Source organism: Arachis ipaensis, chromosome B9 (genome assembly GCF_059453495.1).
Source record: "Arachis ipaensis isolate K30076 ecotype BB chromosome B9, ASM5945349v1, whole genome shotgun sequence".
Lineage (NCBI taxonomy): Eukaryota > Viridiplantae > Streptophyta > Magnoliopsida > Fabales > Fabaceae > Arachis > Arachis ipaensis.
In genome coordinates, this window is record NC_142444.1 from 5,353,276 (window position 1) to 5,372,848 (window position 19,573).

Genomic DNA, 19,573 nt, shown 5'->3' on the forward strand with positions numbered 1-19,573 from the left:
GATTGTTTTCTTGAGTTATGGATATGATAACTTCTCTTTTTCACTTGTCAATTTCGTAGTAGTGTAGTGTGTTTTTACTTTATTCGATCAATTTTAAAATTCACTATTCACATTGTTTACGAAAATTCTTGTTTATCCAACAAAACGGAGAGAAAAAGAGCCTAATTAAAGTTCTATAAATTAAAGTCCTTTTTGAAATGATTACCTGAAATAAAATTCTTTTTCAGGTATTAGCCTTTTCAGATTTATAACAGATTCTAAGAAGCTAAATTAAATTAGTATGTTCAAAATTACTAAATTAGTCATTTTAGTATGTTTATTTTACTATAGTTACCATAATCGTAGACATACTAAAATTCATAAGCTAAAATAGTCTAAATGTAATTTTATTATTTTGCCGCAATTTATTTAAGCTGTGTTTGGACATTATTTTATATAAGAAGAGTGATAAGGGGCCATCAATTTTTGTGTTTTGTAACCAATAATTGGTCATCAATAGTGTTTTTAATGGTGTGAGATTATATCTAATGGTAGAAAATCACTCACTTTTCTTGTGATGGTTAAGTGCTAACCACAAAACACAAAAGTTGATGGCCTCCTAAACTTTTCCTTTATATAATTGTTTATCGATAACAATTCAAATGAAAATAATTAAACTAATCTTCATATAAAAAGTAATTTGTGTTGTATTTTTTTTTTATCTTTTTACTTTTGATAACGTCTTATGTTTTTTATGACTTATGTAATATTGAATTTAAATCTTCTCTATTTATATTTGAATTTTTCTCAGGGTTTGAATTACTAAAAAAAAATCAAAATTTATGAAAATTAAAATCACTTGTACACATAAATATCCATCTAAATAGAGTGAATTAGTTGTTTAAAAATTATGGTTAAAAATATAATCATTCATTTTTTATTTTTGTTTATTAATTTAAATTTTTGGAATGAACCGTATTATAATATAGTATCAAAGTTTCATGTAGTAAAGACTAAAGTCTGATCGATCTTTGATAATAAAAAAAATGGAATAAGATAAATAAAAAGAAAAGACAAAATCCATGCAAAAGTCTAACACTCTAACAAAGAAAGAGCTTATATTTAAAGAAAAATATTAGAGATATATTTATTTACGTAATTTTCTTTTTATCAGTTTAAATTTTTTAGATTACTTATATTAGAGAAGATTGTTAGCTATTACATGGTAGCTATCTACCGGAGATCAAAGAACAGTCAGTTTCAATGTGTACGGACACCTCAGGCGTATCAAAAGATAAGCATTCCTTCAGCTCTACAAGGACTTGATTTATGTCTGGTCTTTCAGCTGCAGTTGGTGAAGCGCAAGACACTGCAATCTGTACAACTTTTCTTGCGGAATCAACGTTGAACTCTCCTTGCAACAACCTTGAATCAACAATGTTTTGAATGTCATCATCATCACCTCTTTCAAATATGGGCCTAACCCATTCAAGTATGTGAATGGCTTCTCCTTTGGCTTCTCTTGATATTGCAGGTCGGCCGCTTATCAACTCAAGCAGAATGATGCCAGTGCTGTAAATATCGCTTTTCTTATTCAAACATCCAACCCTTTGAAACCTATTCATATATAGTAACAAAACAATATATAACTTATTTAGATATAAAAAATATTAAGTGTTAACAACATTTGGGATTTATATTTTTACAACTATTTTGATTTTTTCTGAAAATCAATACTATTTTGATAAGCATTAGAAATTTCAAAGATTAAATTCAACATTATATATATATATATATATATATATATATATATATATATATAGATGAATGCTATTCTACCCTCTCTAAAATAATACGTAAATTACCCTCTCTGACGTGTCATATTTTAATTAGATGTTTATTTTAACCTGAGTTACTTCACCGTCTCATTGGTGTTTCCTTTTCTCTTCCAAAATTATTTTTCTAGAAAAGTTACTCCAACTCTCTCTAATTGCGTTTACTCCTCCCCACTTCTTCGTCGTCGTCATTACGCCTCCCAAGCATCATCATCTCATTGGATATCTTGTTTTCTCTTCCCAAATCATTCTTGCAGAAAAGGTACTCCAACTCTCTCTAATTGCGTTTACTCCTCCCCACTCCTTTGTCGTCGTTGTTGTGCCTCCTAAGTATCACCGTCTTATTGGGTGTTCCATTTTCTTCTTCTTCTGTCAGGCCGTCATCGTCATCCAAGATATTATTAACTCTCATGAGATTAAAGTAACTCAGGTTAAAATAAACACCCAATTAAAATATGACACATCAGAAAAAATAACTTACATGTTACTTTAGAGAGAATAGAATAACATTCACCATATATATATATTTTAACAAGAGACTCAACACAATAAGTGGAGTAAGAATAACAATAAACAAATAGACAAGTTAAAAAAAATTACAAAGAAACTCATTAACCAGTATTCTTTCTCCCCTTCATCTACACAATCTCATTGAAATCTCCCATAAAGACTGACATAACTCTACAATATAACTCAATTTCTCCAACACAGCAAATTTCTCTTCTCTTGTATGAACTTCATACACCATAGAAAGCATAATTGAAATTATTTTTAGTAAGACCCCTTCAACACACAACTAAAACTCTTCTTTATGACAATGACTCATTTTAAACATTATTATTTTAGTATATATTTTATACATGTGATTTAATTGCTGGTTTACTATATTCATGTAGCAATAATTATATTCTAACAAGATAAAAGTATAAACATTTCACACAAACCGCAAATGTTCAACTAATTAAAAGGTATTCACAAATCTATTTTTAATTTATTTGTTTGTGCTGTTGCTTACTCTGGATCAATATAACCTGGGGTACCAGCAGGACAAGTTGATATGTGAGAATCAATATCATTACGAAAAGCTCTACTTAGACCAAAATCAGCTATCTTAGCATGCTTCCACTGATCTAGCAATATATTTGAAGTCTTCAAATCTCTATGTACGATTGATGGATTGCAACCATTATGCAAATAATTTAGTCCTGATAGAGAATCCATAACAAAATATGATTTGTTATATATATAACAATGACAAGAGCAGAAAGAAACACAAATTGCGACAAAACAGAAAAAAATTGGATCGGTTTGTATACCATTCACTGCATCAATTGCTATGTTGAGTCTCTCATTCCAATTCAACACATATGGGTTTTCCCCTGCACACAATTCAAGAATAACATGCTAATTTCAATTTTACTAATAACATAAAAAAAATATGATAATGTTAAGGAGAAAAAAAAAAGTCAGAATTTGTCTTATTTAGCATTTAGAGTAAAGTATCATTTTTGTCCCTAACGTTTGAGGTAAATCTTATTTGTGTCCCTAACGTTTAAATCGTCCTATTTGTATCCCTAACGTTTGTAAAAGTGATTCAATATTAACCTGCCGTCAATTACTCATTATGAGCGCTTTATTTTGAATTTTAAAAATCTATTCTTGAAGTTAGAATACAAATGTCTAGGATAGAATCGATGATTTACTTCGAAAAATAGCTCATCAAATGTTGAAATTAATTCCTACAACATTTACATAATTCACTTTTCTAGGGACATAATTGAATCTAAACACAAATAGTGCGTATAATATTAAAATCGAACATATCCAAGTGAGACCTAATTGAGAATGAATACATCCAAGTGAGAATAATTGAAAAATATAATCTGATTTGTTAGTATAATTGATAGTAGGATAATATTGAATCACTTTTATAAACGTTAAGGATACAAATAGGAGGATTTAAATATTAGGGACACAAATAGGACTTACCCCAAACGTTAGAGACAAAAACAATACTTTACTCTAGCATTTATTAATAAATATTAAATAAGACAAATTTTGACTATTTTTTAGTCATATTGTTTTGTTACCAAACATTTCCGAAAAAGATATAGAAATGCTAATATTATGTCTTGTGTGTTGCTTTGTGATTTTGTTCCTTATCAGGACACTGCTTTAATACTCCATCCATTCTATAATAAGAGAACATCATTAGTGCTTGTCATTATTATTATTATTATTAACAATGAAACTGCATATTGTTAAATATTTATTTTAAAATCTTGTATAGTACTATATATTTATACCAACAGTATTTTTCAAGCTTTCTTTTTACTAATTTTAAGAATTGAAGAATTTTTTAAAAATAATAATTTGTATTAGGTGGAGATCAGACTCACATACATGTAGTTTTTTTTTTAAAAAAAATGATAATTAAACACCATTAAATAATAATAATAATATATTTAATTAAGTTGTCATTTTACAATTTATAATTACCAATTTTAGGCACAAACAAGCACATAAAAGTAAATGGATGAAAATACTTTGACTTGAGTTTCTTAGATAGGTAAATTGGTATTAAATCTAGCATATGCTTATTATGATAAAAGGACAAAGGAAAAGTACAGGGTATCAATATATTATCTGCTAATTTATTGTCAATAATAATTAATTATTATATTTTAAACACATTAATAAAGAGGCATATCTAAAAAATACATCTATAAAAATATTTTTATTAGACATATTTATAAAAAATATATTTTTATTAAACACATCTACAAAGACATTTTCATTAAATATAATTATAAACAAAAATGGGCAAAAGTTGGCAAAAATATTATTTGGTAATGTAGCGAGATTGAAGGACAAAAGATAGATTATTATACTTGACAAATGTTGCCGGAGATTGCCATTGGACATATATTCATAAATCAATGCTTTATTCTCTCCTTCATCACAATACCCAACGAGAGAGACTAAGTTCCTATGACGTATAAGGCTATGAAGATGTACCTGCATTTGAAATTTAGCCCCTAAAAAACTTGATGAGAGAATGCATTGTGAGATCAGATTAATTATTCATGCATCTCAATCACTACAAGAAACAGTATAATTATTGATATCCAAAATGAATAGTCAAATTTACTAAAAATATTAAAATCGACGATCGAGTCATCTATTATTTTAACGATCTTAATATTATTATCATTGCATTATCAACAATGAAATGGAAAGATTTTATTTTAATCGACAAATATTTCGTCTATTTTAATATTTATAATATTAACAGTTTTTGACGTCAATAAATTTAGATAATAAATTTTTTTTCAAAATTAAATAAATAGTATTAGATTTATTATATAAAATAGACAATTAGTATGTTAATTTATTTTTTAACTAAAATCGACAAATTTACGATTGATCTAACCTCTGATTGAAACTCCGTATAACCTTGCCGTGATGATGGAGAAAGCAACTTGATAGCAACTTGAGTATGATCCGGTAAAATGCCAAAATAAACTTTTCCAAATCCTCCTTCTCCAATCATTGTTTTGAAGTTATCAGTGATAGAGAGAATCTCATTGTAAGTGAATGCTGCTTGTTTTAATTTCAACGATGCTCCCTCTTTAATAATATGTGCTTCTATTGTTATAAAGAAAATTAGAATCAAAATTAAACATGCATGGAAATATATACGTAAAAATCTTCGACAAAAAAACAAAAAATTCATTCCAACTTATACAACTTATTATTTATTCACAACTATGTTAAGTGTACTAAAATCAGCTATTAATATTAGTCTTTAATATAAAATATATATGTATTTATACATAAATATATAGTAATTAATTTTAATGTGTAAATAATATTTTTAATTTATTTATTAACTAAAATATTATATATACACTAAAATTAGTCATTATATATTTATATATAAATATATGTATAATTATTTAATTAATTTTTAATATATATTTTATATTTCAGCATATATTTTATACTAATAATTAATTAATACTTTTGATAACTGATTTTAATATATATTTAAAATAATTGATTTGTTAAATACTTTAGTTTCTCTGTACTTTTTTTTGTCATTGTATGCATATTATTATTAAATTTTTAATAATTTCAGTACGTGTGTGTGTGAGATTGTAGTTAATTGATGATGATTATAGTTTTGTTCAAAGAGCAATCATCCTTTACCTTATATTAGAATGGAAATTAAAGAGGATATATACAATGGAGGAGTACCTTTTTGTTTTCGTCTTCTTTGAAATATCCAAAATCCAGCGATCAAAAGGATTAAAATTAAAGCTGCTGCAAGAGATGCCATGAGTGGTGTAACAAACTTCTTATTGTTGCATGAATCCTTTACGCAGAGATTTGGATTACCACCAACACTGATGTTAAGGTAAAGAGTAGGGTCATGAAACTCATGATAACATTTTTTTTTTCCGTTAAAGATATAATTATTTATGTCTCTTTTTATTAACTTAAATTTTTGAGATAAATAATTTTGTGATATGAACTTTATATTCAAAAAATCTAGAATTTTATACCGAGTGAATTCTAAAAATAAAAAATTTATAAAATAATTTTTTTAAATTAAAAAATTTAAATTGGATTTTTGCATAATTTATTTTTTTATTTATCTTATACTTTTTTTTTTCTTTTAAAATTAACAATAGAACTTTAAATTTTTATGTTATACAAATTTTGATATCATAGCATAATTTTTTTTTTTAATTTTAATCTAATAAAAAAAGACATATGAATAATTATATCTCAAATAATATAAATATATGTCACGTGACGAATTAATATATTCGTTTATATTATTGATATTTACATGCATGTATAGTTCATCGCCATGTATAGCAGCATTGGGTGTTGAACCAGAGATCAGAAAATATGAAAACGAACCTTAATTGCAAACTTGCATCTGCAACCTTCTTTCGGAGAGCCTTAGGAATTAAACCCGAAAGGTTGTTTCCTGTCAAATTACTGCACAGATAATAAAATATGATATGTAATTTCAAAAGCCAGCAAATCGATCTGAAATATTAAATTTATGTTTATTTTTTTATATAAGAACCTACTCCTAAGTTCCAAAGACACAAGTTAGAAGATGACCATGTGGGATGGTAGTAGGGGTGTTTAAAATCGATTCGGACCGATCTAAACTGACCAACCGAATCAAAAAATCGAAAATCGAATAAATCGATAACTGAAAAAATCGAAAAAAATATGTTTTGCTGTTTTTATTGCAATTCAGCTAGATTTTTAGTTCTGACAATGAAAATTCCAACTGAACCGAATCGAACCAGTCACCTAAAAAAAACCATTATCTCATTACTCCATTAGCCCAACCCCATTATTACCCCACCCCCAAATCAGATTACCCTAACTCTAACCTAGCACGTTCAAAATCTCCCTCCCAGCATAGCGCCGAACTAACCCCTCCCAACCCCTCCCAGCAGTGCTAAACCCAGCCCCTCCCAGCATAGCGCCGAAACCAGCCCTCCTAGCCCCTCCCAGCAGCACCAAGTCCAGTCCCTCCCAGCAGTGTTGAACCTAGACCTCCCAACCCCTCTCAGCAGCGCCGAACCCAGCCCCTCCCAACAGTGCCGAGCCCCCTTCCTCCTAGCACCGTCGAAGGTCAGAGTCCATCGAGTTAGATATGGAGCCTCCAAGTCGGGTATTTGTTGAATATATTTGTTGAATGTATTTGTTGAATATATTTGTTGCTGATTGTTGTTCATTGTTGAATATATTTGCTGAATGTATTTGTTTGAATTGATGCTTTTGATTTTTTAATTATTTGTTCAGTGTATTTGTTCAATGTATTTGTTATTGATTTTTGGAAGTCTGTTTCATTAATGCAGGATTGTGGCACAGGATAGATTTATTGGCTTGGATCGAAAATTTAGATCCAATGCTATGAAAAACTTACCAAACAGCAGATTCTGTGATCTTTTATTTCATTATAGTTTCAATCATTATCATGTTGTTAATCTTTTTTTTTTTCCCTTGATTTTTTATGTTCAACCTATTGATATTTTTGCTTCTGTTTAAAGGAATGATTCTGGCTCTTATCTTTTCCTTTCTAAAATGTATTTTGCTCCACCTTCAGCCCTTAGTTCTTGCTCATTTTCATGATTAATTGAACTTGATTTTTACTGAAGAAGTTTCATTGATTTGTCATGAATGTCACATCCTTCATAATATTTTGTTGTTAATGGTGAAAGTAAAAAGTTGTACAATTTGCAGTAGCAATTTCTGTATTTTGTCCAATTCCAATCAGTACATGAACTTAGGAATGTTTGAACGGAAGTGTACATACTAATGTTTGTTAGTTGCTTGCACTCTACTATTTTTTTTATATTTCAGTCTTGGCTCTAATATTTCCTGCAATTTTTAGACTTCTTTTCTATAATTAGTTAAAAAACCGAAAAAATCGAACCAAACCAAATCGATTTTAATTGATTTGATTTGATTTGAATGATTTCAATAAAAAAATCGAACCAAACCAAATCGCATAATTAAAATAATATTAAATCGAATGAATTTTTATAAAAAAATCGAACCAAACTGCAAACCGAACATCCTAGATGGTAGCTATTGCCAATAATCAAATTGCTATGAAACGAAGATATAAAATTTATTTTTTATTTTTAGTGTTTTTTTAGTATCAATTTTCTTTATCATAAAAATGAATTATTTCAACAAGCTAAGCTCTTAGGTACAATAATTTATATCTAACGCATTTTCTCATATAAGATTCTTTTAAATTTGAAGCACATGAATGATTCCAGATACAGGCTATTTCTCTGATTTTGATTATTTTGTGCTGAATTTTCTTTTTAATTATGTTTTGATATCTAGAATTGAACTGTAGATTTTTTTTGGCATAAAAAATCTCTGCTACTATATTATAAATTATTTATTTTAAAAACTTAAACTATTTATATTTAATAGAAATACATAAATAATTATATCTTACATTCTTTTACTTTCCTAATAATATGTAAAATTTATGCATTTCAAAATCATGATTAGTATTATCTTGATTATCTGCTAAAATTGATGCAATTCGTCATCAAAATACTTGATATCATGTGTTGGACATTTTTTTTTTCTTTTTTGTGAGATCTAAGTATAATTTTTGGGGGTCTCTTTGTATTCATTGTACTACAACCCTAATAAGATTTTTAGAGTCATTGAAAGGTAGAAAGTATAGCTACCAAAGTGAGAGAGAAGAGGAAAAATAGAATTTTCATTTTTATGCAAAGCAGCAAATTTCAAATATCAATTTCTCATTTGTTTACCGTTGGATCGGCTTGAAATTTAAATTTCGTGTTCCTCTCATCTTATTCTTTATTTTAGACGGTGGAGCTGTTGATTGGAGGTCTGCAGTAGGAGAAATTGGCTTCGAACAGAAGCTCTATTTTTTGGGTATTTTTCATCTTCTTGCTTCTCATTTGTAAGTTTTGGTGCTTTAGTATTTTGGCTGGTTATATGTACTATTTGTGCTTTGTTTGAGACTCTCTTATATCTCATTTGATTATAGTAGAGCTATTTCATTGATCTTGCCGATTCGTAGTTTTTACCTCTCACATTGAAGAATTTTTTCACGTTAAAATCTCGTATTCTTGTTATTGCTTTACTTACTATATTTACTTGTTCATAGTTGCTGCCATATTGTGTTGTGAATGTTTTTGTATTGTTCTTATATTGAATATTTGTATTATTTTTGCTGCTGTTAGGCTCTTTCATCATGGTCGTCGATTTTAATTTAAACGAATATTATTAACTGATTGTTAATATAAAAGCGTAGTGACCATAAAACGGGCAACTTAAAGTTAAATAAAAAATTAAGATTTTAGTTAAACTTACAGAACTTTTAACCTTGACAAGTCTGCCAAAAATTCAGGCAGAGATCCTTCCAATTCGTTATTAGATAAATCCCTGAAACATGAACACATAAATTTATTGGTAAAAATGACATACTTCAACTTATTAACACAACATTAATCAGCCACAATTATATATTATCACTGCTTACAAGTATTCTAGTTCCGTGAGATATGAGAATGATGAATTTATCTTCCCTCTCAGTTTGCTTGAGCTCAGATTCCTATATTATAATTCATAATATAATTCGACAACCAACCCATACATTTAAGTTGAAATAAATTGCAAGATAAAAATGAACATGACGATGATAATGATGATGCATACAATCAAGCAATGGCTTAATTAATTTGACATTAATATTAGCTTATTAGTACTTAATTAGTACTTACAATGACGTGATCCTTGGATTGGTTTGATAGTTGCAAGTGAGACCCTCCCATGCAAATTGATCTGGAAGACATGGATCTCCTTGCCAACTTAACCTAGATATCTGGTACGCACTTTTGATGTCCCTCATACCACCAACTAATAACAAACACAATTCACCATGCTAATTAATTAAGTTAAACAATTTCTTAAACCTTCCTTAAAACTCAAGTTATAAATTATTTAGTTTAGTTTTACAAAAATGTTATTGATACACTAATCAGCCACTAATATATTTATATATAAATATATGTGTGGTTTAATTTATTTTCAATGCGTATTTGTATTCTAATATATATTTTATACTGGTGGTTAATTTTAGTAGCTGATAATTTTGATGTATATGTAACATAGTTATTAATTTTAATGTACGTACTAACAGTGTAAAATATTTTATAGCCCAGCTAGTCATTTAATTATATTCGTTCTTTAATTTACTTCTTTTAAATGACCAGTCACACGATTAATATATAAAATAATTATTTTTAGTAATGTAACATTATGTAATTAAATATACATAAAAAATTATTTTACAATGTCAATAAGTGTATTAGATTAAATTTATATACATAAATTAATGTATTGTTTAACATGCTCATCCAATTATTCATTTATTCTAACCGTCGAAATAGTAAAAGTCATTTAAAAATTTTAAATGAATGTGTTAATTAAAATATTTCTACCTCATAGTTTATATACTTTTATTTATATATGAAAAAATATAATCAACATAGAAGGATTTATACTTTTTGTTCATCAATATGATATATATCAAAATTTAACACTAAAATGATTCACATATTTATCTATAAAAACCTAAAACAGTTACTATTAATGCAATTAATACAAAATATAAAAATATTAAAAAATTATTAAAATTTATTATTTTTTACTATCACCTAATTATTAAATACAATTTTTTAATTTTAATTCTTTTAATTTAATAATTCAACAACATACTTCATGTCATACTTTTAAATATTGATAATTAGTTCATAATCAAAATTAATAAATTTTGATGCTCCTAATAATTTTTTATAAAATATATATTAAAATATAAAATATATATTATAAATAAATTAAATATATAAAGACTAATTTTAGTAGTTGATTTTAACGTGTAAATATAATTTTTGTTATCACAATAATTACCAAATAATGAAAGAAAAAAACAACTTATTAAAATAATTACATACATACCATCTCTTGGATCAGTTGGAGAATCAATTTGCGTGATCAACTTATAGACCTCAAAGGCGTTGAGGATAGGAGGAGCTTCCGATCCTAACGCTGCACTAATGCTAAAAGTAGCATTAACTTGTGCTGTGTATGAAGAACCAACAGTAACTGGTTTCAGGTATTCAAGAACCAAGGGTTGTGAGAGTATGCTTTGCGAGTTAAGGGCTATGTTAATTAATCTTTTTTTCCCAGCCGTGAGTTTCTGAATTTCCACAAAGTGAAAGTACACATAATATTCTGTAGCGTCATCAAGATCTATTAGCAAAGTGGAGAGACCCAATTCTAAGGGATGCGACATATTCAGTGATTGCGCAGCAGTTTTCATTACTTGGGATGGTAACTTGTAAGCATCAACATCAATGGCCGTCGAGTTATCATCTAATACCAAGCTTCGCCAAGTATCTACGTCGCGATCATACCTCCAAATCCGGTCATAAACATCATCTCTGTACCTAATAATAATAATAAGGGGAATGATAGGTAAACAATGACTATTTTGAATAACAAGAACAAGCACTGATTAAATAAAAATGGGAAAGTATGAGAAACCAATAGAATATTTATACAATGTGTACAATGGAGGTTTAGGGAGTATTAGAGATATAATCATTAGTGTTACCTTTTCCCTTCAACTGAAACTTTTGGGATAAGTGGTTTCATGACATGGTATTAGAGCGCTAAATTTGAAAAGTTATCGCTAGTACTCGGATGGTTATTTTAGATAGTATGAGAGATGTTCATTTTGTAACTCAATAGCCTATTGTACACATTGTACAAATAGTCCATTGTCACCCTAGCGGGATCCAAAAAAAATACACTACACTCTAATTTAATGCTACTAATTAAATTTACTCTTTTAACCCTATTAATTCACATTGTTTACATATTGTTCAAAATGTTGTTAGTTATATATACTTTTTCCTAATAATAATAATAACAAGTTCTGTTAGTTTCTATAGTTGTATGAATTTGTGGTTAAGTTTTTATCATTTAAAGTTTTTTATAGGTCTATATATTATTTTTAATTTTATAATTTGATTTTTATCGTATTAAAAATATTAAAATTAATAATTTTTTTAAATTAAAAATACCTACATTTAAATTTTAAATTCCTAAATCTAAATATTTTTTTTATATTATTCAATTAACTCTAATTTTTTGATATAACAAAATCTTAACTACAGAATTTAAAATAATGTAAACTCAATTGAAAGCTTTTAAAATATAGAGATTTAATTATAAATTTAATAAAATTATAAAAATTAGTAGAATAATTTAACTTAATAATAATAAATTTTTATGCACAATAGATATAAACTAAATTTATGTGTCTATCTAATTACCTAATTCTATAAAATAAAAAATATTTTTTGTCATTTTGTTAGATAATCAATAAAGTACTAACCAACAAGTATTTTTAAATTGTACTTCATACTTATTAATTACGAGTTAAATTTTAATTTGGCCTCTGACAGTTGAAATTTAGTCCCATGCTCAAAATTGACTATCACAATTTCATTGACCCTAATTAGAACTTTTAAATTTGTAATTGTGGCTTTGACTTGCCTCTACGATCATCTCCATCACCAAAATGCTTATCTGACACAATTGCATGACATAGTGAATACTACTTAAATAAGGGTGCATTGATTTCGCGCTCAAACCCTTTGAAAATCACGTAGTTTCAGTTTTTTGTGGGTTAAAACTCTCTTTTTTTTCCACTACGACAATTATAGGTTGCAAAATATCAAGAAAATCCTTACACTATGTGGTTTTCAAAGGGTTTGGGCGCGAAACCAGTATGCCATCGTTTAAGAAGTGTCCATCATATCATGCAATTGTGCTAAATTAGTATTTTGGTAAAGGCAAACTTGAGCCACAATTACAAATTTAGGAATTCTAATTGGACCAACAAAATTGTATGTGAAGGTCATTCTCAGCATCACAATTGTTTAAAATTAACTGATTTAAAGTTGTTTACTTATACTTTTCCTACATCAAAATTAAACACGTAGTAATAATAAAGAAAGACATGGTTAAACATTTTTGAACATGAAGAGAAATCTAACCTCATATATTGAGGGGAGGTAAGTGATGCAACATCAATCCGTGATTGATAGCACAGTAATGATTGTGGATTGGTGGTTGAGTTGAGAGCATAAACAGAGGTGTTCAAAGGGCGTAGTTCCAACGAAGAAATGCAAGGAGTTGATTGGCCAGTTTTTACAAGACAAACTTGTATGGAATCACTGGTGTGAGTGTATATAATTTCCGTGAAGGACCAATATAAATTGGAATCAAGACTCACTGTGGCCCATGAATTCACGCCAAGGTGAATATCAAATGTCATGCTTTGATTTTTGGCGTCGTAGTTGGCATATGTGAATATAGCCCTAATTAGATACCTCTGTTGTTGTGGCGCTCTTAGTGTGTAACAGTTTCTCACTCCCTCCGGAAAGCATCTCACCGTTCTTGATGGTTTTCCGAAGTATGGATCGTTTAAATTTGAACTCCCTGGAACCTTCCAATTCTTTCCTGTTTCTACTAAGCTTTTGTCCGTCTCGTACCAAATTCCAGTTTCTTCGTCCAAGTATTCTTTGCTCGATCCACAATCAATGGTTATGAAACCTACAAATGTTTTATCAAGTAGGATCTAATTGGTTAATATATACCATAAGACATAGACATATATGCATAAAGGTGTTTGCACATCAAAAATACTCTATGTCAAATAAAAAGTAAGTTATTCCTATAACATGTCTAATAACTATTGAATAAAATGAATTATATGATTATAGTTAATTGCATAAAAATAAATTCTATAATTGGTAATGAAGTTGATATAAAAATGGTGTGATTTTGTAAGTATAAAGTTTAAATGGTTTTACTATAATTAATTAGTTTGATTGTCAAAACTCAAATTAAATTTAGAATTAAAACGAATTTGATGATGATAACTATTTAGATTTATTATAGATAATAACTTACTCTTTTTTTAAAAAAGGATTGAGTAAAATTTAGGTTTAATTATTCTTTTAGTCTTTATAATTTCATCGAATTTTAAATAGATCCTTATATTTTTTTTTCAATTGAATTTCTATACTATATTAAATTTTGTAATTAAATTTTTACTATGACAAAAACTTTAATGTTAACAGAATTCTATTAAATAAAGGAACATACCACCTATAAAACTAAAAACCAATGTTCTGAAAATCGATTCGGACTGGCCGGTCGAACCGGTTGAACCGTAAACCAAACACAAGAACGATTCAGGCAAATAGCAAAATTTGAAAACCGGGACTGAACCGGTGAACCGGCCGATAATCGGTCGGTCGAACCGAACCGTGATTCGGCCGGTTTTTTGACTGGACAGCAAAATGTTGCCGTTTCAGCCTCTGGAACCCTAAATCAGTAACCAAATCCCTAATTGCCTTCTCATCGAGCTTTAGAACTCAGAAGTGAAGTGAACTGAGAACGCCTCCGGCCTCTCTGACTCTCACATGGGTTCTCATCGTCATCGAGCTCGTCGTCCGGTCGTCCATTACATCCGTTGAGCCACCGCCGTCAATCCTTCGAACAACCACCTAATCGCGCAGCAGCCGTCGTGGTAGTCAACCAGTCACCTCCGTCGCGCAGCAGTCGTCATTCGTTGGAACAGCCACCTCCGTCGCACAGCAGCCGTCGCTGTCTCCCACTCTCCCTATTGCATGTTCTATTGAAGCCTTGAAGGTGCCTTCGAGCTTTCAGAGTTTCAGGTAATTTTTTTTTAGTTATGATTATTTGATTGAATAACTGTTGCATGTTTCTGTCTCCTGATGAGTTTGATTAAGTAGTTCTTTGATTTTGTGAAGCTCTGTGAACTGAACTCACTGAAGTGTGACATGATGAACTCTGAAACTGTGAAGTGTGAACTCTGTCTCCCTATTTTATTTTTCTTTGAACTGTGTAGTGTGAAACTGTGAAGTGTGAACTGATTCAACTGATCCTGCTAAACTGAACTGTGAACTTTGGTTAATAATTGTTATTTACTGATTACTGAAACTGAACTGATTTTGCTTTGTTTACTGAACTGAATTTTGTTGTTTGTGGAGTAATTGTGAATAATTTTGAATAATTTTGGATGTTGTTTGTTGTGAACTTGAGAGTTGAGATTATTGAGTTGGATTGCTGGTAATGTTTAGGTATGGATGAAAGTATCAACTAAGAACTGCCTAGGAATAATAATGCTGAAAATATTTATGCTTCGAATGAAAGTTCTCTTCCTCCCGCGACTAACGAAAGTCAGTCACAAACTTCTAATGTTTGGGGAAAAAATGATCCTGCTTGGAGATACGTTGCTTTACAAAATATAGATTGGAGGTTGTTTGGTGGTTCTGCTCCATGTTTACAAAATATGGCAGTTCGCATTCTTAGCCAAGCATCTGCTTCTTCAGGGTGTGAAAGGAATTAGAGTCTTTTTGATCAAATTCATACAACAAGAAGGAATAGATTGGAGCATGATAGGCTAAGTGATATTGTGTATGTTACATATAATTTTGTGTCTTAAATTCAGGTAATATATATTTCATCCTTTCATTTCATATCATTAGATTTTGTATAGTTAATATACTAGGGTTATCATATATTGTATTTAATTTATTATGAAGGAAAGAAAAAAAGAAAGCAAAAGTTGCAGTATGATCCAATCGATATTGAAAGTATTGATATGGTTGATTTTTGGGTGACGGAAGAGGTTGTTGAAAAAGAGCCTGATCTTCCAAGTAATATTGAAGATTTGTTTGGTGAGTATTATAGTTTATTGATCAGACAATAAATTACAATAGCTTTGATCTTTAATTTATTGATAATGTGTTATATTTTGTTAGATGAGATTGATGCTGATTTAGATCAAGGTGGTAGTGGTGATAGTAGTAATACATCTTATGCTGCACCACTTGCTTTTTCTGGTCCAAGTAGTGGAAATGAAGGTGATGATATCAATGACGCAAATCTGCAGCAAGTTATGGAGGATTTTGATGATTGATGACAAACTTGGATCATTTTGATGTTGCTATGTTATGTTTGATTGGTTGTTTTATTTTTTGACTTTTGAATTTGTATTTGAATGAGATTATAACATTCTGGTTTATGTAGTACTTTTAATTTGAATGATATTTTAAAGTTTACATTAGACTATAATTATATTTTCATGTGTTTATTTATATTTTATTTATTATTTTATTATAAAATAGTTTTTTCGATTCAATCACGATTGAACCAGTTGAACTTATGAACCAGTAAACCAGTAGTTAGAACGATTCGATGACCGATTCGGTTCTCAGAACCTTGCTAAAAACACCTAAATCTTATTTCCTAAATTACAAAAAAAATCCTTTAGTCAAAGGCGCACGCCTCCTTTCTCAACCCATCAATTTTGGCAGCATCCCATTTCTTTTACTCTTCCAATAACCCACCCTTCTCAGCTTCCAATTTAATGTTCTTATTTATAAGATCCTCAATAACACCTCTCTTGTCGAGCTCAGACTTTTTAAATTCTAACTGCATGTTATTATCCCTAAGAGGCTCACTCATACCTTTCTCTTTTTTCAATTTGTTCTTTATCTCTAAACAATGCATGCACTTTCCAGCACTGCTTGGATCAGAACTCACATTCTCCTTTTTTTTTAACATCAACGACTACTTTTGTTCCTTTATTTCTGAATTTCTTGAGCTACAATTTGAGATTCAACTTATTCAAGCTATAGATACTATCCTTCACTTTGAGGGACGCCATTTCGTTATCCTTCTCTTGAATTGCCGCAATAAGGTGTGTTTCTCTTTCGAGCAAGGCATGTTCAACTCGGTCAAAATTACGAGCGATGGTCGCAACTCGGACGCAAGACTGAAAATGGTGGTATCATTTTGGTTGGTGTGAGCAGCCGAAGCTCCTACTGAAGCGGTTTTGGGAATTTGGGATCGGAGGGACATGTGGAAATCCAAAAAAAGACGGAGAGAGAGGAATTGTATTTAGAATTAGAAACAAGGTAACAGTAGTGGGGTTGGGGGAGGAGAAGGTGGTAGTAGAGAATTGTTTTTAATTGTATTTGATTAAAGTAAATTAAAAATTTTAGTTTTGCATTTATGTTTATTATGGCAAAAATTTTACTATGGAAATAGGGAGTTTGTTAGTAGAGGAAAGATAGTGACAGAAGAAGATGAAGAGATGGTGGACGAGGTGGAAAGAGTGGCGGAGGAAGGTAAGGGTGGAAGAAAGAAGAGAAGGGGTGAAGTTAGGGGTGAGGTGTTCGATAGAATGTCACCGAGAGGTTGAATTGAACGAAGGAGTGTGACTTTGGAGATTAATGTTTAAATTTGCAGAGAATAGACAAATAGAGAGAGGGTGGTTCCTCTATGTTGAAAGTATAGGTGAATTAGTAAATTTACACTTCATAAACGTTTTTTTTTTTTTTATCGTTTATTGTTAATAAAAACTTAATTACAAAATCTAATATATTATAGAAATTTAATTAAAAAAATATATAAACTTATAATTAAAAATTTGATAAAATTATAGTGACTGAAAGAATAATTAAATTTAAAATTTATCATAAATATATATAATTTAATTTATTTATAATATGTATTTTATATTTTAATATATATTTTATATTAATAATTAATTTTAATTAAAACATAAATATAAAATATATTTATGTGTTTATGTTTGACAAAATAAATATCTAAAACATATATAACTCTCAAAAAATCTATAATACTCTCATTGTATGCAGGGGCGAGCCACTCATGCATAAAGGGGGAGCAGTGACCCCCTAAATTTTAACCTTTTTTTTATGGGTTATGTGTAAATTTTTGTTTAATCTTCTTAAAATTTTAATTTTAATCCCTTTATATTAAAAAATTAAACTTCGGTCATTCCCTAAATTTTATCCTAGCTCTGCCCGGATTGTATGCCTAATGCGTTTACTCCATCTTAGATTTTTCATCTATCACCAGTCACCACCAACGTAACTTTTCTCTTCCATCATCGTTCATAATAAAAAATCAATAATTCAAACAATAAAAACTTCTCATAATATTAATAACAAATTTAATAATATTTATAAGAAACTTTTTAACAAATTTTTAAATTTATATTCAACAAATAAACAATAAATATATACCATTATATCCACATTTCCTATGGATATAGACACTAACAAACACTCTCTAATTTCATAACAAGATAGATACCTGGAATATTAGTGGTATTGGGTACAAGTGCGTAGATAAAGGAGGCACATAAGAGAGTTAAAAGCAGAACCCCGTAGTATATTATTATTGCTCTCTCCATGTTTGATAAAAACAAGAACCATAGAATTTGCAAGTCCAGAGGTTGATGATGTCCACTAAACTCAACCATATATATATCCGCCAAGTTTTGCAAAATTATTGAAGATAGAGTAGTAGTACCATTTCAAAGCATAAGAAGTAGTTATATGTACCCATTATTGACTTGACTCTCTGAGTTTCTTAATTTCAAAGAGTAGTACTCATTAAATGATGGAACTTCTTCAAGTCTATATGAGTAACAGCTCACACAGGAATGAGTCAAAGCCAACGTGTGGTTCTCTTGTTGATCATCTTAATTCTCATATTATTCATGTCTACCGGTAACGTACGGCCCGATTACGACGGATTGATATACAAGAAAATAAGTAATTAGGATAAGAGTTATGCTAGGAGTCAATGGACTATTTTCGGGTTCACCAAAAATTAAATTCTTGATTTTTTAGATCTAGAGTTCTAATACTATGTCATGATACCATTCATCTCAAAAGTTTCAGCTAATGGAAAAAGATAACACTAATGGTTATATCTCTAATACTCCCTAAATCTCATTTGTACACATTGTACATATTGTACAAATATTCCATTGGCTCCTCATATTTTCCCTTAGGATAAACAAATCAATTCCGTAGATAACTAATAGGTATTTAAGCCCAATTTAAGTAAACAACTTAATTAAGTTTTTTTTTTTTTGAAAAAATAGCTTAAATAATAAATGACTATATTAAAATTAACTTATAAATAGATTATTTTGTGTTTCAATTTTTAGTTCTAAAAATGTTTATTTTATAAAAATATGGTAAAAAGTAATAGTATTAGGAGAGAAGTCATTTTTTTTA

At 29.1% G+C, this 19,573-nt stretch overlaps 1 protein-coding gene across 2 annotated transcripts; it reads right to left on the minus strand.

Annotated features, from left to right (window-relative positions):
- Positions 1 to 1,123: 1,123 nt before the first annotated feature.
- On the minus strand, positions 1,124 to 18,899 carry LOC107618980 (putative LRR receptor-like serine/threonine-protein kinase At1g05700). 2 transcript variants are annotated; one of them, XM_021112322.2, is made up of 13 exons: positions 18,639 to 18,898; positions 13,475 to 14,033; positions 11,367 to 11,857; positions 10,130 to 10,265; positions 9,889 to 9,960; positions 9,720 to 9,791; positions 6,747 to 6,827; positions 6,075 to 6,223; positions 5,248 to 5,462; positions 4,706 to 4,832; positions 3,131 to 3,193; positions 2,830 to 3,019; positions 1,124 to 1,596 (listed from the first exon to the last, which is right to left on the minus strand). In XM_021112322.2, exons 1-13 carry the CDS (start codon positions 18,805 to 18,807, stop codon positions 1,209 to 1,211), a joined length of 2,712 nt encoding a protein of 903 aa, XP_020967981.1. In that variant the 5' UTR covers positions 18,808 to 18,898; the 3' UTR covers positions 1,124 to 1,208. The 2 variants fall into 2 exon arrangements, with proteins under 2 accessions (XP_020967981.1, XP_088356078.1); XM_088499952.1 differs by lacking the exon at positions 9,889 to 9,960 and having other exon boundaries at positions 18,639 to 18,899.
- Between the last annotated feature and the right edge of the window lie 674 nt (positions 18,900 to 19,573).